Source organism: Hypanus sabinus, chromosome 31 (genome assembly GCF_030144855.1).
Source record: "Hypanus sabinus isolate sHypSab1 chromosome 31, sHypSab1.hap1, whole genome shotgun sequence".
Taxonomy (NCBI): domain Eukaryota; kingdom Metazoa; phylum Chordata; class Chondrichthyes; order Myliobatiformes; family Dasyatidae; genus Hypanus; species Hypanus sabinus.
In genome coordinates, this window is record NC_082736.1 from 10966715 (window position 1) to 10988107 (window position 21393).

The 21393-nt window shown below is 43.2% G+C and overlaps 2 protein-coding genes across 3 annotated transcripts in view; both read left to right on the forward strand.

The window, feature by feature from the left end:
- LOC132383845 (uncharacterized) overlaps positions 1-20604 on the forward strand; it is a 405546-nt gene extending 384942 nt beyond the window's left edge. The window contains exons 4-5 of one of the 2 annotated variants that reach the window (XM_059955047.1): positions 19338-19730; positions 20429-20604. In XM_059955047.1, coding sequence (XP_059811030.1) covers positions 19338-19730; positions 20429-20574 — 539 coding nt within the window. In that variant the 3' untranslated portion in view covers positions 20575-20604. The remainder of the gene's footprint in view (positions 1-19337; positions 19731-20428) is intronic. The other variant, XR_009508776.1, reaches the window with a different exon arrangement.
- LOC132383890 (late histone H2B.L4-like) lies at positions 17181-18376 on the forward strand. The gene has a single exon (XM_059955091.1). It carries the CDS (start codon positions 17573-17575, stop codon positions 17939-17941), a length of 369 nt encoding a protein of 122 aa, XP_059811074.1. The 5' UTR covers positions 17181-17572; the 3' UTR covers positions 17942-18376.
- Positions 20605-21393: the final 789 nt, after the last annotated feature.

Consider the following 21393-nt stretch of genomic DNA (forward strand, 5'->3'; position numbering starts at 1 on the left):
CCACTGGCAGGTCGTGGTTGTTGCAGCTCACAGAGCAAAGGTACTCAGTGCAGAGGTATCCCAATCTGCTTCTGATTAAGTCTCTCATAAAAATCACAGTTCTATTCTCATCTCTCTTTGATATCCTCCCCATGTCTTTCCCTTCCCCCTTTCCCAATCACTATCCCCACTATGAAAGTATTCATGCCTCTTGGAAGTTTTCATGTTTTATTATTTTGCAGTATTGAAAAACAGTGCATTGAATTTGGGTTGTTATGATACTAATCAATGGAAAAAGACTTTTTTTGTCAAAGTGAAAACAGATCTTTACAAAGTGCTCTAATTTAATTACAGATAAAAAAACCACAAAATATTTGCCTGTCCACATATTCACCCCTTTAATATGACTCACCAGATCAATACTGGTCCAGTCAATTGGTTTTAGGAATTGCATAATCAGTTAAGTGGAGATCACTGTGTGCAGTCAAGGTGTTTCAATAGATTGTAGTAAAAATACACTGATATCTGGAAGGTCCAGCTGCTGGTGCATCAGTATCCTGGGAGAAATTACACCATGAAGTCAGATTAACATTCCAAGCAACCTCTGCAAAACGGTTATTGAAAAACACAATTCAGGAGATGTATAAAAAATTCAAGTCACTGAATACCATTGGAGTACAGTTAAGTCACGCCTCCAGAAATAGAAAGAACATGGCAGAGCTGTAAATCTGCCGAGAGCAAGACATCCTCAAAAACTGAGTGACTGTGCAAGAAGGGGCCAGTAAGGGAGTCCACCAAGCGACCTGTGACAACTCTGGAGAAGTTACAGGCCTCAGTGGCTGAGATGGGAGTGACTGAACATACAGCAACTGTTGCCTAGTTGTTTCACTGTCACAACTTTATGTGAGAGTGACAAAGAGAAAGCCACTGATGGAAAAAAACTCTCATGAAATCTCACGTGGAGTTAGTCAGAAACCTTGAGGGGGAACTTTGAAACCAGCTGGAAAAAGGTCCCATGGTCTGATGAAACCAAAATTCAACTTTTTGGCCATCTGACTAATCATCAAGTCTGGTGTAAGCCAAACACTGCACATCATCAAAAACAGACCATCCCTACCGTGAATTACATTGGAGGCTGCATCACGCTGTAGGAATGCTTCACTACAGCAGGTCCTGGAAGGCTCATAAAAGTAGATGATAAAATGAATGCAGCAAAATGCAGGGAAATCCTGGAGAAAAACCTAATGCAGTCTGCAAGTGAACTGCAAGTTAGGAGAAGGTTTATTTTCCAGCAAGACAATCACCATAAGCATAACAACGAAGCTACACAGGAATGCCTCAAAACAAAGTTAATGTCCAGGAGTGGCCAAGTCAGAGTTCAGACCTCAATCCAATTGAGAATTTGTGGCTGGACTTGAAAAGATCTGTTCGCTCATGAACCACATTCAAACTGACAGAGCTTCAGCAGTTTTCTAAGAAGAAAGGAGAAAATTTTCAGTGTCCAGATGTGCAAAGCGGATAGGGACCTATCTACACAGAGCCAACGGTAATTACTGACAAAGGTGCATCAACTAATGACTGAATTGAAGGAGGTGAATACAAATGCACTGAATTATTTTGTGTTTTATATTTGCAATTAATTTAGATCACTCTGTAGAGATCTGTTTTCACTTTGACACCACAGAGTCTTTTATGTTGATCAGTGTCAAAAAAGCCAAATTCAACGTTTCAAAACAATAAACTTGAAAACCTCCAAAGCAGACTGAATACTTTTGATGGCACTGTGTCCACCCCTTCACCCGCACGTTATAAACAAATCCACCCTGCTCCTTTCCATTTTGCTGATTCCATGTGGAACATTAAACATGTAGGAATGTCAAATTCGCAGTCCAAGTCTCTGTAACCATGTCCCTGCAATAGCTGTTAGATAAAGCACTGTACACAATGTGGAACAGATGGCAACCTGCCCTTTGGCCCACAATATCTGCACCAATCATAATAATGTACTGTATAAAGTACTGGTGCGATCTCAGTGTTGTGAGCTGTTTTGGGTCCTTTATCTCAGGAAGGATGAGCTGGATGGGTTACAAAGAATGTTCTCGAAAGTGATTCCAGGATTAAACAGCTTGTCATATGAAGAGTGTTTAATGGCTTTTGGCCTGTCTTCACTGGAATTTAGGAAAATGAGTGTTGACCTAATTGAAATTAAATGGTGAAAGGCCTTGATAAATTGGACGGGCAGAGGATGAGCATCTACCTCTTGCCCAACCCTCTCCTGACTGTTACCCACTTACCTGTCTCCCCAGGCCCCAGAGGGACTACCTGCCTATAGCTACTCTCTATCCCTTCCACTCTTTCCCTGACCAGATGAAAATCATCGAGCTGCATCTCAGGTTCTCTAACACGGTGCATAAGGAGCTGCAGCTCCTGGATTCTTGTTATCTACCTTCTTGATCAAAGCTGCAACATTTGCAACACACCAGCACTGTGGGACCTCACATGTTGTGATTGAGGACGCACTATTCCTTGCGAAATCCCAAGCAATCTACTCACTTGCTTCTTTCACTATTGTAGGATATATTCCTTCAGGTCCTGGAGTCTTTTCCATCTTATTGCTTTTCAGACGTCCCAGCACAACCTCCTCCTTAATCTCAACAAGTCTCTGCACATTAGCCTGCTCCACTCTGTTTTCATTGACATTCAATTTCTTCTCCTCGGTAAATATTGACACAACATTCTCATTTAGTACCTCAGCCACTTGGTCTGACTTCATCCACATCATTCATCCTTTAATCTTGAGTAGACCTTTCCATTCTCTGGTTAGCCTTGTTTTATTAATGCAAATCAAAAGGCCTTGGGATTATCTTTGATCCTACATTGCAAGTAGAGTTTGTGGTGCCATTTGGCCTTTCCTATCAGCTCCTTTAGCATTTCTCTGCTATCTTTATATTCCGAAGATTACCAGTCTGATTTTAGCTTCATAAACCTTCCATATCCTTCAATGTAGGATCTTTCCACTCATCTGAAGTTCCCTTACCTTACTATCCTTGTCCTTGCTCCTTACAGGAACATGCTGATCCTGAACTCTGAGCTGCTGGTATTTAAACAACTCCCACATGTCAGATATGGACTTGTCTGACAGTGGCTGCTCCCAATCAATGCCCCTTGACTTCTGTCTTACTCCGTCCTAACTTGCCCTACTGCAATTCAGTACCTTCATACAAGATCTGTTTTTATTCTTACTCATAACCAAAAAAAAAGTTGCGATTACTGTTCCCAAAATGTTCACTGACACTTAGCAGTCACCAGGCCTTGCTCGTTTCCCTAAACTAATTCCCGTATGTTCTCTTCTCTGGTTGGGCTCTGTACATAATATTTCAAATACTCTTCGGATTCACTGAAGAAATCTCGTGCATCTAAGTATTGAGAAAGATCTAATTAATTCTATGGAAAATAAAGTCCCCCACTAAGACAACCCTGCTCGGCACCTCTCCATAAACATAAACATCTCCGTTCCTGCACCTCCTGGTGGTAATTGGGGGCCAATACGATAATCCCATCAATGTAACTGCAGATTGCCTCTGCAGGCAACGGACAATGGTTTTGTTTGGCCACTTGGTCAGCATGGATGTGCTGGGCTGAAGGGCCTGTTTCTGTGCTACATAACTCAGTGACTACGTCTGTGGCTGTGGCAGAGCGGGACGGACAGTGTCAGTTGTGAGAAGGTTTGGGGGATGTCGACAAGAGAGTGAATGGTTGAGGATGGGACAGATGGAACAGAATGTGGGGAAATGTGAGATCACCCATTCCCAGGAACAAACTGTACGAGTTATTTCCACATGGGAATGTTCAGAGGGACCTGGGTGTCATAAACAAATCACTTGAGTTAACATGCAGATACTACAAGTAATGAGAGAGCAAACATTATTTTGTCCTGTGATCCAGGAGGAGTGGAGAAGAGGGGTACAGATGTCTCACTGGATTCTATAGGGCCCTGGTGAGAGCACAGCGTGAATGTAGTGTCCGGGTTTGGTCACACTTCCTCAGAAAGGATAACCGTGAAATAGAGGGAGCGCAGTGACTGTTCCCCACACTGACTGGGCTGGTTGCAGGGATGGAGGGTTGGTTATGTGGGAGGAGAGTGAGTGGGTTGGGTCTGTATTCCCTGCAGTCAATGTGAAAATGAGGAAATCCGTTAGATTCTTTCAGGCTGTGACAGACAGTAGACAAGGGGGATCTTTCCCCTGAATGAGAGCTCCATAACTGAGGAAAACACCCTCAGAATGGTGTGTAAATCACAAACACGAGGGAATCTGCTGATGCTGGAAATCCAAAGCAACACACACAAAATGCTGAAGGAACTCAGCAGGACAGACAGCCTTTATGGAAAAGTGTAAACAGTCGACACTTCGGGCCGAGACCCTTCCATCAGTTCTCATCCTGGTGATGATTCTCAGCCCGAAGCATCGGCTCGTTACTCTATTTCATAGATGCTGCCTGGCCTGCTGACTTCCACTAGCATTTTGCGTCTGTTGCTCAGAATGAGGTGACAAGCATTCGAGGTGGAAATGAGATGATATTTCTTTAAGCTGAGCACAAAGAACTTCTGCATTCCTTATATAAGTAATCTGGAGCCTCAGGTGCTGGACTGAGTCAAAGCTGAGATCAACAGTGTCTGGGAGAATTTTAATCACTAAATGAGTCCATAAGACAATCAGATATAGGAGCAGAATTCGGCCATTTTGCCTGTTGATCCTTCTCTGGCATTTCATCATAACTGATCATTTTTTCCTCTTAGTCCCAATCGCCTTCCTTCATTTGTATCCCTTCATTCCCTGATCAATCAAGAATCCATCAATCTCTGCCTATACCCAGTGATTTTGCTTCCAGAGCTGCCTGTGGCAAAAAATTCCACCGATTCACCACTCTCTGCCTGAAGAAACTCCTCCTCATCTGCATTCTGAAAGGATGCCGCTCTATTTTGAAGCTGTGTGGTCTGGTTGTAATAAATAAAGACAGGTGTAAATTTAAAGTAGGAAAGTTGAACCTTACTAGGAGGTAAGCCTCAGAAGATTGTACTACCCAAACGGTCAAAATAAAGCCAAGTAACAAGGTCTAAAATACCCACAACATGCAGGATTACATTCCTCTCATAATCTTGGCCCATGGGATAAACACAAGCTGGGCCTGATCAACCCTGCCTGGTTCGCCTGGGTGTTGATGTCTCATGCTTAAAGACCGGAAACCGACAATGACCCAGGTTGCATTACTAATGATGTGTCCCTTTGCACACCCAGTTCATTAAGCCAAGTGGTGTCGGACCACATTAATGAAAGGCATCGGCTAGATCAAAGTGGCTCCACTACACGTCCCGATCCACCATAGCCCCACGTATCTCACCATACTAAACTCCACAGCTTTATCTCTCCCAGCCTCACGCATACATCCACCAGCCCTACCCTGAAACCTAATCCTCAGGTCCAAGGGGGCACACATCCCGATTAACCAAACCCCCACAAACCCAATGTGTAAGGAGGAGGAAAATCCAATAAAGGCAAGAGTTGGTCCTGGTTAGTGAAGGTAGGCGGGATCAAAGTGGCAGCGTTGCGTGACACTTAATCGAGAGTGACGAGATGAAGAAGCACAAGAGGTGTGATTCTCCCACTGCCCGCACGGTCCCTTTGTTATTTTAATTTTGATCTGATAGTCCTCTGTCTGTTTGAATATTTTGGTATAATTCATATTTAATTCCAGTTTGTTTTTTATCAGTGTTGAGTCTAATGCAATGTGTCTGTGATGCAGCTACAAGTATGTTGTTCCTTTCTCCTGGGCATAAATAAACTCGATTTGAACTTTTCATTGAAATGTCCAAACCTCTCCTTCGCTCTCTTGCTGCCCTGTGTCATGAACTAAACGTTTTAGTCTTTAATTTTACTATATTTCATCTGATTTTATTTGCATTCTACTTTTGAAATTTGCGTTTCCCTTTTCAATTTCAGCCCGCACCCCCGCCTGTCTCTGCCCTTCTGTACTTCCTCCTGCATTAAACAACAGCGGTAACCACCACACATTGGTGCCGCCTCCCGTCCCCCGGCGTTCCAATTGGTGATTCCTTTCTTCAAACAGCCAATGAAAATGCTCAGCATTCCTATCCTCATTAACATACCACTTTGGGCGCTGCCTATTTAATCCGGGCTCCAAACAGCTTCTGCTTATTATTGTGTTTGAAGCCGACGGGGAAATGCCTGATGCACCGAAACCCGCTCCCAAGAAGGGCGCCAAGAACGCTGAGTCCAAACCGACGAGCAAATCTAGCAAGAAGCGCAAGAGGACGAGGAAGGAGAGTTACGCCATCTACATCTACAAAGTGATGAAGCAGGTTCACCCCGACACCGGCATCTCCTCCAAGGCCATGACCGTCATGAATTCATTCGTGAACGATATTTTCGAGCGCATCGCGGGTGAGGCTTCCCGTCTGGCCCATTACAACAAGCGGTCTACCATCAGCTCCCGGGAGATCCAGACCACCAGCCCAGGGAGCTGGCTAAGCACGCCGTGTCCGAAGGGACAAAGGCGGTGACCAAGTACACCAGCTCCAAGTAAAGACAAAACAAACGGGAAAATCAAAGGCTCATTTAAGAGCCACTCACGTTTTCATTAAAAGAGTTATTCAATGTTGAGACATGGATGTGAGGTAAATTTGTAAGTTTCTTGTTGACACGCTCATTCAGAATCTTATTTCCGTTACTCAGAACTTGCTGTCCACTCTTCAGCGTAATCCCGATTTCTCTGTTAATTCCTGCCCTCTGCACAGACACGGAATCGCTACGCACCCCTTCCCCGTTGTTACTTCTAGGTCAGGAGTCGGCAACCTTTACCACTGAAAGAGCCATTTGGACCCATTTCCCACAGAAAAGAAAACACTGGGAGCCACAAAACCCATTTGATATTTAAAAAAAGTTAACACTGCACACAACGCTTTTTTTTTTGTCTTTATGCTATGTATAAACAAACTATAATGTGTTGCATTTATGAAATTGATAAACTCCTGCAGAGAAAATGAAATTACATTTCTGCATGCAACAAAAACATTTTGAACTCCGAAAAAAAGACGTTGGGTTGAAGGTTACTTTTAAGTAAAATACTCAGTCTATTTGAGTCCTTCTTGTATTTATGAAAAACGCCGAACTTAAACTGTCCGCCAGCAGCAAACCAAAAATAACGTCAGCCAGCTGTCACCCTGAAAAATAAAAGGACTATTTCACTGAACAATGAAAAAATATGAATATACCTAAAATAATAGGCAATTAAAATATTTATCATACTTGGTTAATGGGATTTCTGCTCCTGGACTTCAGCGCACAGCGTCTGCACATCAGGGCTATATGATGTCACCTTCATCGCAAGCTGTTATCTGTGAGGCGTGCACGATGTTTGTTTTTAATAAAGTTCATGTTGGAGAACACCTGCTCACATACATATGTGGATCCAAAGATCGACAGGACTCCAAGCGCATACTTCTTAATGTTTACCTAAGTGTCGGGGATAGCATTCCATGTTTCGAACACAAGTTTGTCCGATTTGGAGAGGTTTTCAATATCACTCCATTTGTGATTCTGAGCAAGAACGGACTTCTGACGGGCAACATCTTCAAGGTCTGCTGTCAAGCGTCTAAACTTGGACACCCATATGTCTTTGTTGGCTATGTCGGCCAGTTCCATCTCAAGATCAGGTTGACTCACACCTGCCAATGCAGTCGTATTCAGTTGGGATGGATCGATGCTTAGGGGAGTGGCCGGGAAGGATAATGTGTTTTTTTCCTCTCTAAACTCACAGAAGTGTTTCCCAAACGATGCTTGGATTGCGATGATTGCAGAATGTAATACTCCGAATTAATCATGACGTGAGCATGTTTGAACTCTTTCAAATTGGGGAAGTGAGACAATGTGCCTTTCTGTAAATCTCTGGCAAGCACTGTGAACTTGCGCTCGAATGCCAAAACATCCTCCAACATGTGCAGGGCTGTGCGTCCTTTCCCCTGAAGAGCTGCGTTCAGTGTGTTCATGTGCGCTGTCATGTCTACCATGAAGTGTAGCTTTTCCAGCCACACTGGCTGTTCCAGCTCAGAAAAGGTGAGCCTTTGCTGCCCAGGAAAGTTCTCACTTCTTCTGGACACGCAACAAAGTGTTTCAGCACCTCCCCTCTGCACAGCCACCGGCAGCAGGAGATCAGAATATGCGTTTTCCAGCTCGTCCAGTAACAAACGGAATTGACGGTGATTTAAACTTTTTGCCATTATTTTATTGACAATCTGAATGACAACATCCATTACTTCTGTGCATTCCGGAGGAAATGTTTGAGCGCACAGTGCCTCTTGGTGCAAGGTGCTGTGAAAAGTCAGCAGCTTTCTGACCAGCGACTTCTGCAGTAAAGCCACAAATCCCTTGTGCGCTCCTGTCATACTTGGTGCCCCATCAGTAGCTACTGACATCAGGTGGGTGGTCTTTATTCCTTTGGCTCTTAAACAATTCAAGACAGCCTCATAGATGTCTTCCCCCCCCCCCCCCCCCGTGTATGGCCTTTTAGAGGCGGTATTTGTTCAATGTCTTTAGACTCGTCACAGGCAATTGAGTAGGCCACAGCTGAATTGATGTCTTTAATTTGCTGTCTTGGGATGTCTTCTGCAATTCTTATGGTTCTGTCTTTGACAGTCTTTGCAGAGCGGGGCATATCCCTGATTTTCTGCACAATTTCACTCTTGTTTTTAAAGCCCGTGAATAGATGTTCTGAAATCTTAATGAAAGATTCTTTTATATATTTACCATCTGTAAACTGCTTCCCGTGCCTGACTATTTCCTGAGCGGCAACAAAACTAGCATATGTAGTTGATTTTCCAGACTTCATCCACTTCTTGAAATGATTTTTGCTCAGATCAACCTTCCGCATCAGTTCTGAAACGGCTTTTTTTCTCTCATCTCCATCCAGATATTTTTGAGCAAAGGCTGCGTGTTTATTCTGGAAATGTCTTGCGACATTTGACTTTTTGTCGTTTGCTACTTTCTCATTGCATATTAAGTATACCAGTAAACCAGTCTCGTCAGCAGTGAAAGCAAATGAATCTGCCCACGTATCATTAAACATTATGTTTTCTTCAGTCACTATTCTTTTTTTAGAATTCTCCATAGTTAGCCTACCTTGGATTGAAAAATTAAAAAAAATCGTGCACTGGCGGGTGTCAGGCATTGGCAGTGGTGACGTATATTAATAGCGACAAAAAACACGTTTTATTTAGATTGTACAAGATCACGATAATCTTCAAATTTAGAATTACATTTCAAAAACTAACAAACTAACGTAAGATACATTTTAATTAAATACTCATCATTTATTTTCCAAAGCCACAGGGAGCCGCAGCACAGAGATGAAAGAGCCGTGGGTTGCCGACCCCTGTTCTAGGTCATCAAATTCCCCTAACGTGACACTAATTGTTTCTGGTTTAGTTACTGCGGGGAATGCGGTTCATTAAGTTTTGTCCCATTTTGTTTACTTCTCTTAACTACATTCCAACGCGAGTGCCGAACACTGTCACGGTTCGTTCAGAATATTTCTGAAGCCCACTTTCTGAAGGGCGACCCGATGCTAAACTGACTTTAGTCTACACAATGACCGACCGCGAACAGACGCTGACAAACGGTTTTATTCGAATCATTTATCAATTGATGGAAGTCGGTGAACTAAATTACCAGACACCATCACAATATTAACTATACTTGGTTTAAATATTTTGGACTTCAGTAACGTGGGTAAAGGGTCGACAAACAAACCTGTTGTGGTTTAATTTTAGCAACAAAGGCGTTTTTGGTGTTTTGCAATTTTGAGTTTATTTCGGCGGTTAGACGGTTATTTTTTGCGCTTCTGTCATTGCTGTCTCTTGATTGGAAAAAAAGCAGCTCCCTGATTGGAATATTTGTTCTTTCCAATCAGATCAGTCACAGTTGGATCAGTATAAGTTGGAGTCCCTTAGCTCACTAAGGGTTGTATGGTGTGGGGATTTTAACACATAGTTAGTAAACTGTGGGTTTGTTCTCAGAATGATGGATGGTTTGATTGTAGAGGAGTTTTAGATATTTCACATCTTGTGTGTTTTAATGGTGGGAGAGGAACAAGATTTAATGTGCACAATAGTTAGGAAACTACTGTAAATGCAACTTTAGTTTTGAACATTGGAGTGAGTCGTGAGATGTCATGGGTGATGAAGCATTGGGAAGTGACAATTTCCCTGTATTTGTAAGCTTGGGTTTGGATTTATATCAGGGACAGGAGGCCACTTTTAGGAGGTGGAACTTTAGTAAAGCAAATTGGGAGAAGTTTTAATGATTTATGTGGTGAGCATCTGTATGAGCTGAATGGTGAGTATGATGTGGTTTTTGCAAAGAAACATCACATTATTCATCAAACTGGGGTGGATGAGATTCATATTAAAAAGTGCATTAATAGCAGAAAGGCTGTACCCTGGGGGTCGGAGGAGTGTGCAGAGACAATTATTGAGAGAAAGTTGAGAAGTACTGTATCACTCACTGAGTGATCATATTAAGTGTAGCAGGTCACAGGCCGTGGTGAGGAAAGTAACGAAGGTTGTGAAAAAGATTTAATGGAGGTCATATTGTGATAGTATTGGAAGGACTATTAAACTTGGAGATGTTTGGGGAATGATTAAGAAAATGGGGGTGCGGGATTCACAGTGTTCCCAGTATTGATTGAAAAAGTTAATACAATTGTTCCTGAAAGAGAGAAGGTTGAGTACTGGCTCGGTCATTTGCTGCAATTCATAATCAAAATTGTTTAAGAGACTAAAGAATGTAGGGATAAGCTTTTAAGAGAATACCTTAATATATTGGAAACCAGCTGTAGCAATGATAGTGATGTAGAGTTTCCTTTGTGTGAATTGAAGGAAGCTATTAATAGTACAGGTCAGATGACTCCAGGAATGGATGATACATGTTATTGCATGTTTAAACGTATGGCCAACAACTCTTTTGAGATAATATTGCAATTTTTGAATCATACTTGGACTTCCAGGCCATCTTCCCTCCTCATGGAAAATGGCAATTGTAGTGTCTTTTCTAAAACCTGGGAAACCCCTGTTGGATACTTCTAGTTATAGACCAATATCACTGATGTCCCATTTGTGTAAAGTTATGGAATTTATGGTGATAGAATGGTTGAGTAATATTTTGGAAAAGAGAGGTAATGTGCTTTTGTTAATATTGTTACGTATTCAGGCAACAATAAATATATGAGTTCGGCAAGGGTTTCATAACAAACAACACGTTTATTAAACACAGAAAACAAACCCCCCAAAAGTAAACAAACACTACCGTAACCAGAAACAGCTGCTGAGTGGCTGTTCAAACAGTTCGTAAAGTGATATTCCAAAAACAGTTCTTTAAAGTGGTATTGCCAAAAGTTCGATATGCTCACAGTCCATTTAAAAGGAGAGACTTTATAAGACGATTTAGGTTCTCTTTCACGTCGCTTGCTTCGATCCCCGACGTCGAACTTCCCACGAAGAATTCACGAAACAGAACGGCTTAAAGGCACTGACCTTTCCTTCTCCACTACCTTCAATCCTTTCTAGTTAAACCTAGGGATTAACACGAAGATAGTCAACAAAATCCTTCCAAATAAGGATCAAACAAAGGTCGCCCCTGTTTCACCGTAGGAAACGATTTTCCTCGATCTTTAACTTCCAACTTCGAATCTTCACTCTCCACTAATTTCGAACTAACAGAATCATAAAGAACCTGCTGGCAATGACCTCTTAAACTTTAGGCATTAAATAAAAACTTCATCCTTCAGCTAAACTGCGTCATCACTTCAAACATGCAGTGGCATGGAGTCAACCTGGCAAATCCAGCCACGAACTGCCCCTCCTCACAGGGTGGGGTCTACCTTTTATAACCTGTAAAAAAAAAAAAAAAAAAAAAAAAAACCGTCACATGATCTCTACTGGTGGGAAAATGACGGCACCACCATCACAAGACCATCACCTCAAGTCCAATACAGCTTCAACCCCAGTCACATGACAAGGGCTCCACTGTCATGTGTCGCGAGTACGTAACAATATTCTGGATTAATTTGAGGGGCAAATACTGGTTCAATGCCACATGTCCCAAAAGCTGTCAATGTTTTTATGCAGAAAACTCAGCATCTACTTCAACACAGCAAGCTTCCACAAAAAATATAATCAATGAAAATGTCAATCCATGGCCTCCTATACTGTCCCAATGAGGCCACACTCAGGTAGGAGGAACAACACCTTGTATTCCGCCTGGGTAGCCTCCAATCTGATTGAATGACCATTGATTTCTTCATCTTCTGGCCATGCCTCCCCTCCATCGTCATTCCCCGTCCCCTTTTCACTTTTGTTACCTGCCCATCACCTCCCTCGAGTGTTCCTCCTCAATCTTCTTTCTTCCATGGCCTTCTGTTCTCTTTATCAGACTCCACCTTCTCCAGCCCTGTATCTCTTTCACCACTCAACTTCCCAGCTCTGGACTTCATCTGTCCCCCCCCCCTCCCAGTTCCACCTATCACTTTGTGTTTCTCGCTCCCCTCCCCACCTTTAAAATTTACTCCTCATTGTTTTTCAGCATTTTGTGGGTGTATTCCTTGGATTTCGAGCATCTGCAGATTTTCTCCTGTTACTCAATGACAACGGGCATTTTGTATGACAACTGTCAAAGTCCCACTCACTGAGAAATGTAGATATGAAACCCAAGGTTCAGCAGATGCTGAGAATAAACTGCAAAGTACCACACACAAAGTACTGCAGGAACTCAGCAGGACAGGCAGCATCTAAGCAAAGGAATAAACAGTCTAGATAGGATGAAGTGTCTTGGCCCATAATATTCATTATTTATTCCTCTCCATAGATGCTGCCTGGGCTACTGAGTCCCCCCAGCATTTTGCAAACATAAACCTCCTTTTTCAGTCAATCAGTTGCCAAATGTTTCTGAACTTTCATTTGTAGCCTCATCCTCCTGGTCTGAATCCTTCCTTCTACACCCTGTAAACTTGAGGCTCCATCACGTCTGGAGTCCCAAAGCCCTCATTAGTGTAGAGCCCTCTTGTTTCTGCTCCATCGAATATTTAACCACCATTCTGCTCATATTTCAGAGGACAGCATTGTATTGCAACAGCCCGGCTGTGTAAGGCACAGCCCTTCAAAATCTGTGAAAATTACCCAAAACAATGAATAGAGCAGAACACGAAGATTTTAACCATACAAGACGTCATCCTTGGTCCAGAGCTGTGAGGAATGAAGACTATTTGGGGCAAAACCCTAGTGAATTCATCTTCTGCAGTTTCCAGAAAGTTATAGATTTAATTCAAAGTAAACCTCTGCAGTCACAGGCTGAGCAGTTGCAAAATGTATATTTTAGGGTGAGTGACAGGTGAACAGCAGTGATGGATTTGAAAGCTCTGGTGTAGAATAGGAACGTGAGCTGGTACTAGATGAACTGAGTGGCCTCTCTACTGTACATTAGCTGTGTGACAGGCAGGAAGCTCCTGAGACACAAGATTTGAAATAGAGCTGATTAATTTGTCACAGATCTACAACATTAATGCCAGAGTATTTTCAGACTAACATCAGCAGAACAAACACTCCAATGCTCTGTGACCAGGGTTCAGTCACAATATCTGCAGAATCTGATATTGACAGTCTCACATGAACTTCCAAATAGATTCAGTCATCATGATGGTTAAAATGTTCATCTAGAGCTTTATTAAACTTCTTTCCTGATGTCAAGTTGCCAGTGTTTCTGCAGGTGGGATTACTGAGTAAATTTCTTTGCTGACACAAGACCGAAGTGTGTCCTCTATGTATTTTAAACTCATTGGAGCCTCACAAAATGGCTGAACCGATTGAATCTCCTCCCACACTTGGAACAGGTGAGAGACAGAGACAACTGAGCCAAGTCTAGCTGCTCACCGGTGTGACCCGGCTGATGGCGTAAGAGCCATGTGACTGAATGAATCCTCTCCCACACACGGAGCAGGTGAATGGCCTCTCCCCCTGTGAGCTGGCTGGTGTATCTGCAGGTTCAGTGGCCTGGTGAATCCCTTGCAAAATGAGAGGAAGTGAATGTCAGCTCAGTGGTATCAACTCTGTGGCCATTTATCAGGTCAGATCAAGGACATGTCAGTGTATTGGGGTTCTCCTTGCTCAGACTGGTATGCTGTCCTCTCAACCATCTCCTCCTTCACATTCAATGATTAGTAGTATTCGAATGTCGGGGAACTGATAAACACATGAGAATAGACACACTGTTGTGTTTGAGATTCTCAGACATAAATTCTTTGCCTTTTCTGCCCTGTAAAATGTTTGCAAAGAAGACCAATAGGTGAAAGACAACATTTCAGCTGAGATTATTTAGTTTTTTCATTGATGTCTGATGTCACACTGTTACAGAGAGGCTGAACACAATTTGGTGGATCAACACTTCTAACTGGGAATAGTTCAGGCATAAGGACACAACATCAGATTCTCTGTATTCCTCTCTGCCCTTCATCAAGCTGTGACTTGGCTCAGTTTGTCTCTCTCCATTAGTACAGCTTCACATTCCGGGTATCTCCCACAGACCTACTAAGAACACGCATTTGTTGGCATTTGTCAGTGGTAAAGTCAGAGTCAGCAATGCCATTGAACCTGAAGAGAATGTGATCAGGCTTTCTCGTTGCAGACTGACACTGCGGTATTCTTGTGGTGTGAATGCTACTGGTACCCAGTATGTTATTGTGGATTTTTACAATTAAAATGGCATGGGGCATTTTATGTTTAGGGACAACTGTAACAACTCATTTATTATCCTCCAAACACAGAAACAAAGCACGGTTTAAAATTAAATGACATAAATACATCATAACATCTGTCCAGGCTTTTAAAGAGAAACACAACTCAATGTTGGTGGTTGTTAATTCTGCATGTTTCCACCCATTACATTAATCTACACAGACACCCCTCCCCCCCCCAGTCCTCTCACTGCTCCCCCTCTGTGATCGTTATAGCAGTTTATTTCCTTTCAATGTCAGTTCTGTCCGTTTGACAACCTTCCTCACCACCCACAACTGCACCAACATTCATATCATCAGTGATCTGATCAGCCCGTGTGTATTTTAATCAGATCATACAGAGGCCCCATCACTGATCACTGTGGACACACTGGTTACATAGCTACAGTCAAAATCATTTTCAATTCCATCAGTCCGAATGTTGCTACATGATACTGTTACGTACCCCGAAACTGGGTATCTTACCAGCAAAGAGAGAAGTGTCCGTTTGAGTCTGGTGATACTATTTTCAACAATATTTATTAGCAAAAATATACAAAATAATATCAATGCGAATATACGTTAACAATACTAAACCTAAAAGTGCAGGTAGAATAATAATCACTAGTGAAACAAGCTCCATCGTTGTCTAGGGGATAATGAATTGTCAGATGGATATATAAAGTTCCGTTCAGTTCATGCAGGTTGCGGTAGTTGTTTGTCGCGGTGTTTCAATTGTTGAGACAGAGAGAGAAAACGTGGGAACAGTAACAGCTATTATCTTGCCAACCTTCCTTTATCATTTTGACCCGTCGATACATTGTGGTTGTGGCCATTCACGTATGACCCCTCCGTCCTTCAGCTAGTCCATTCTTCCGTGGTGGACTCGTCACCCAGGCAAGGGTGGACAACACACAAGCCCCCACCAGTCTCGCTACAAAACACTGTGAGTTAAAAGTTACCAACCCTTCGTTTGGTCTCCGGTATCCCACCCTGTCTCGTGAGGTTCTGATGCTCACTAGCGTTTCTGCTGGTGTGTCTGAGGGGTGTTACCCCAGACCTCACTTTTATCCCCACTCACGGGGTTTCAGGTGTCAGTCAGGTTGGGATGATGTAACCCATCAAACCAGCCCACTCTGGTTGCCCCCTGAGGGGTTTCAATGAATAGAAATGTACCAAGTAAACAATCCTTCTCCACAAGACAATAGCAGTAAATCAATGGCTTTTGTCAGTAGGAGACGTTCCATCTCAGCTGTGTCTCTCTCTCATTCTCTTTCATGAGCTGTTATCAATAACAACTGCTCTGGCAACTTTCCTTTATCTCTCTTACTTCCTTGATAACAGCATTGAAATAGTAGTGATCTGCGATTCTCCAAAAGGCGGGGGGGGGGGGGGCATGGGCGATATTGCACCCTTCTGCTCATCAGAGTTGTTCGTCCTTCGTAACAATACAGATCATTCAAACCCTCCCACACAGAGACTCAAGGGAAGTTACATATTTATCACAAGCCCAGAATTGGATTCAATGGTCTGGTATTGTTGCTCTGGATGCTCTGCTGCAAAGTCCATTCAGAGTAGTTCAATGTAACCAGGTACATCATCCCTGAGATACCAATATACAACATTGTGTCACAAACAAGAGAAAATCTGCAGTTGCTAGAAATCCAAGCAACACACACAAAATGCTGAAGGAACTCAGCAGGCCAGGCAGCATCTGTAGGACAAAAAAATACAGTCAATGTTTCAGTCCAAAAACATTCGGCAAGACTGGAGACAAAAAAGATGAGGAGCAGAGTTAAAAGGTGGGGATAAGGGAGAGAGAAAACAAGGTGATGGGTGAATCTTGAAAGCGAGGAATGAAGTAAAGAGCTGGGAAGATTGCTGAAAGAGAGAGAAGGCCATGGAAGAAAGAAAAGAGGGGAGGAGCACACGGCAGAGGTGATGGGTGGGCAATGTGAGAGAAGAAAAAGGGGAGGGGAACTGGTGAGGGGGGCATTACCAGACATTCAAGAATTTGACGTTCATGCTATCAGTTTGGAAGCTACCCAGATAGAAAATGTTGTACTTCCAAGCTAAGTGTGGCCTCATTGCATTGTATGATTTTTATTTAAGAAGCAAACTTGATCTAATCAGAGTTCTATAGTAAGACTGAATCTGAAAGAACTTAATACATTTACACTGCATGAGAAATTGGATGATACAGTGTGAAGTCCAACTGCCACACTGTACCAGACAGTGACGGGTACAGAATGAATCCCGCACTCTCACACTGTACTAGAGAGTGACAGGTACTGAATGAACCCCACACTCTCATACTGTACCAGAGACTGACAGATACGGAATGAACCCCCACTTTCACACTCTACCAGAGACAGACGGGTAAAGACATTCTGTTGTTTAACAAACATGGACAACCCTCATTACCACCTCAGTAGCACCACTTTGACCACTTCATAATGCAATGGGCTCTTGTTGAAATTCTGCTACCTCTTTATAATTCTGTAGAGTATGTTTTTATTTTGTAAATGTTGTGTCTCCAATACTGTGTGTCTTTGAATCTGCTGTAAGCCAGTTGTATATAACAATAAACAACTTTCACCCTCACTCTAAAATGGGTCTCTCATGATGACTTTCGATCTCCTGCTGCCATGTTTCATTACATAAATGTTTCATACTTTCAAGTGTGTGTTTTTCTCATACCTTCTGCTTTTCTATCAGATACGATAGGTTGAATGGCCGAATACTGCGCCTGTACTTTATGATCCATTTTGTATTTTCGATTTCCTTCCTGCCGAATTACCCAACAGCGGCAACTCCCAGCGATCAGCGCCAGTTCCCAGTCCACGGTGTTACCCAAAGCGACAATGGGCAGTGGAGAGAGACAAAGCAGGTTCACCCCGATACTGGCATCTCCTCCAAGGCCATGAGCATCATGAACACGCTCGTGAACAATATCTTCGAGCGTATCGTGGGTGAGGCTTCCCGCCTGGCCCATTACAACAAGCGGTCAACCATCACTTCCCGGGAGATCCAGACCGCCGTGCACCTGCTGCTGCCCGGGGAACTGGCCAAACACGCCATGTCCAAAGGGACAAAGGCGGTGACCAAGTACACCAGCTCCAAGTAAAGCTCCCCAGTGAGATGATCGAAAACACAACGGCTCTTTTAAGAGCCACTCACAATTTCAATGAGAGAGTTGTACTACCATTTAGGTAATAAATTATACATATTTTATGTCTGGTGACTTTTACAAGAGCTAAGTCACAGTTGGAATAAACTCCCACTGCACTGAAAAGGAATCGTTACCTCCCCCTCCCCATCAGTCCGTCCCACTCTGTATCCACACCACGCAGAGGATTGCTACCATTGTTGTTTTATTTCTGGCTTCAGGAGTTTATTGGTTGCAGTTGGGTAACACCCGAATCTAATTTTAACACAAGCCTAAAAGATCTCATGACTCTTTCATAGAAAAACTTTTTAAAATTGCAGACTAGACGCTGGTCACAATTTGAGAAGCGCCATTTGTCTATAACCTGATAATGTTCACACAGTGACCGACTGTGGGCAGAAGCTGAGGGTCAGTTTTTTTTCGGTTCATGGAAACATAGAAAAGAGGCGCAGGAGTAGGCCATTCGGCCCTTGAGCCTGTACTGCCATTCAATATGATCATAGCTGATCATCCAACTCAGAACACCGTACCTGCTTTCTCTCCATATCTCCTGATCCCTTTACCCACAAGGGCCATATCTAACTCCCTCTGAAAGATAGCCAATAAACCAGCCTCAACTGTTTCCTGTGGTAGAGAATTGCACAGAACCACCACTCTCTGTTTGAAGAAGTTTCTCCTCATCTCGGTCCTAAAAGGCTTCCTCTTTATTCATAAACTCTGACCCCTTGTTCTGTACTTCCCCAACACCGGGAACCATCTTCCTGTCCAATCCCTTTAGAATTTTATACGTTTCAATAAGATCCCCCCTCAATCTTCTAAATTCCAGCGAGTATAAGCCCAGTCGATCCAGTCTTCCTTCAAATGAAAGTCCTGCCATCCCAGGAATCAATCTGGTGAACCTTCTTTGTACTCCCTCTAGGGCAAGAATGTCTTTCCTCAGATTAGGGGACCAAAACTGCACACAGTTTTGAAAGGGTTGAAAGGAATTAGAGAATTGAGTTCCCAGACACTTGGGTCCTGTTTCAGTAACAGAGGGAAATGCGAAATCCCAATCTTAAAACCGGTCTGGAATTATTTCATTTCAAATTATATTTAAATAATAGTTTGATTTTTGGCGGGCTTTTTCCAAATTTCAGTGCACTTTGGGGAGGAGACGTTTCCTATGCGCGCTTCTGCTTTTAAAGACTGCTGATTGGTGATTAAGGCAGTTCTTCGATTGGGACGTTTCTCTTTACTAATGAGAATAAGCAGGATCACACCAATCACAAACATCAGATTCTATTCTCAAAGAAGGTATAAAAAGGGCGAGTTGGAGCGGGGTGAACATTCCTTTATTTTGTTTTGAAGTTAGCAGTTGTTGCGACTGTGGAAATGTCTGGACGTGGAAAAGGCGGCACTGGCAAAGCTCGGTCCAAGGGCAAATCTTGCTCGTCCCGGGCTGGACTACAGTTCCCTGTCGGCCGGGTTCACAGACTCCTAAGAAAGGGCAACTATGCTGAGCGGGTGGGTGCCGGAGCCCCGGTCTATCTGGCTGCTGTGCTCGAGTATCTGACGGCGGAAATCCTCGAATTGGCGGGCAACGCGGCCCGGGACAATAAGAAGACCCGCATCATCCCCCGACACCTGCAGCTGGCCGTCCGCAACGACGAGGAGCTGAACAAGCTGCTGGGAGGGGTGACTATCGCTCAGGGCGGTGTGTTACCCAACATCCAGGCCGTACTGTTGCCCAAGAAAACCAGCGCTGCCAGTAAGTGAAGCGACGTAAGCTGAACCTGTTTACCCAAAGGCTCTTTTCAGAGCCGCTCACAATGTCCATGAAAGGGCTGAGCAGCGGGTGATTTCCATCCGTTTGATATTCTGTATCTGTCACAGCCTCGACATGTTTCTTCCGGAAGGTAAACCGATATAAGTCTGCACAGAAACTGGTTCGCTTCAGTCCCGACTCATTTTCTCCCCTCAGCCGGCTGAATGGAGTTCACTCCCTTTGCAGAGTGTCAGCGGATCACTGGGCGCAGGGTCGTGAAATAACCTTTCGGAGTCAGCCCCGGGAGGGTGAATTTAATCTCCGACCTCTGAACGACTCCGCTCTTGATCACCTAAAACCACGTTATCTGGGTTCCACATTACGGTTTTACCCCGGACCGTTCCGGTTTGCAGCGGGTGGGAACATCGCCTGTTTGTTGCTTCATGAGCGATTCCCATCGCCTCACTGAACAATATTTGCGACTTTCATTTCAAAATCAGGTTTATCACCGGCATGTGACGCGAAATTTGTTAACTTAGCAGCAGCAGTTCAATGCAATTCATAATCTAGTAGAGAGAGAAAAACTAATAGTAAATAAAACATAAATACACATGTATATTGAATAGATTTTTTTTAATGTGCAAACACAGAAATACTGCAAATTAATGAACGCTGCGTTTATGTGACTCCGCTCCCTACAGATGTCCTGGGTACTATCAGCAGCTTCTTTCCGTCCTGTGCAGTAGTCCCTCCATACCAGACAGAGATGCAGCCTGTCAGAATGTTCTCCGCGGTCCGGCTATGGAGTCTACAAAGGCACATTTACCCTGTGAAACTGACGGTGTAACGTTCTCCTTTGCGTGTACTAATAACGCCGAATTCAAAGTCGAGATAAACCAGTCAATGAGACCAGATCGCAGTAAGAATAACCATTTACTGTTCACTCTTCACATTAACATATGGTGAAAACTGTTGATAAAACAATACAAGATTGATACAGTATTTGTTCCTTCCTTAATATCACATTTCAATTGTGAATACTTGTAAAGGTGACTATAACTACATTACACTAAGGTGCAGTATACAGGGAGAGTTTACCTGCTCCATTGACTACTTTAAATACACTTCCATGCAATCTATCCGCAACTCTTTAACTAACGAAAGCATAAACATTATCGACCGTCGTTACTTCTAACAGGATCGGCATTAACATCTTAGTTCAATTTATCGATTATCTATTAACTTACAGCGTTGCTCTCACTGTGATTTCTCATGTCTGCAAAGCAACTTCTGCTCAGGTGTGCCTTGTGGTGAGCCCCCACCCTCGCGCTAATTTCAAACCGGTACTTTCCCACAAGACGCGGCGAAACCGGATGTGACGTCATCGCATGCCGATATATTTTACATGCAATGAATATACTTTAAACACTTCTAATTCTAACTAGAAAATACTATCGAATGAATTACTAAGCAAAAATATTATAAACTAAATAACTGTCGTAAAGACAGCACACTCCCCGCTTGACCTTCGTAAGGTCACAATGAGCAGAGTACAAAACTTAGTCTCTTAATCAGTCATTGGGTAGAAGTAGAATAACTTCTGTAACTGGCCTTTGGTAAATTTTCACATCGCCTTGGTCGGTTGTCTTCAATTCGATCTTCCTGA

Bases quoted from the DNA above. Each gene is read 5' to 3' on its own strand.
- LOC132383890 (XM_059955091.1), top strand. From the start codon at position 17,573: ATGATCCATTTTGTATTTTCGATTTCCTTCCTGCCGAATTACCCAACA.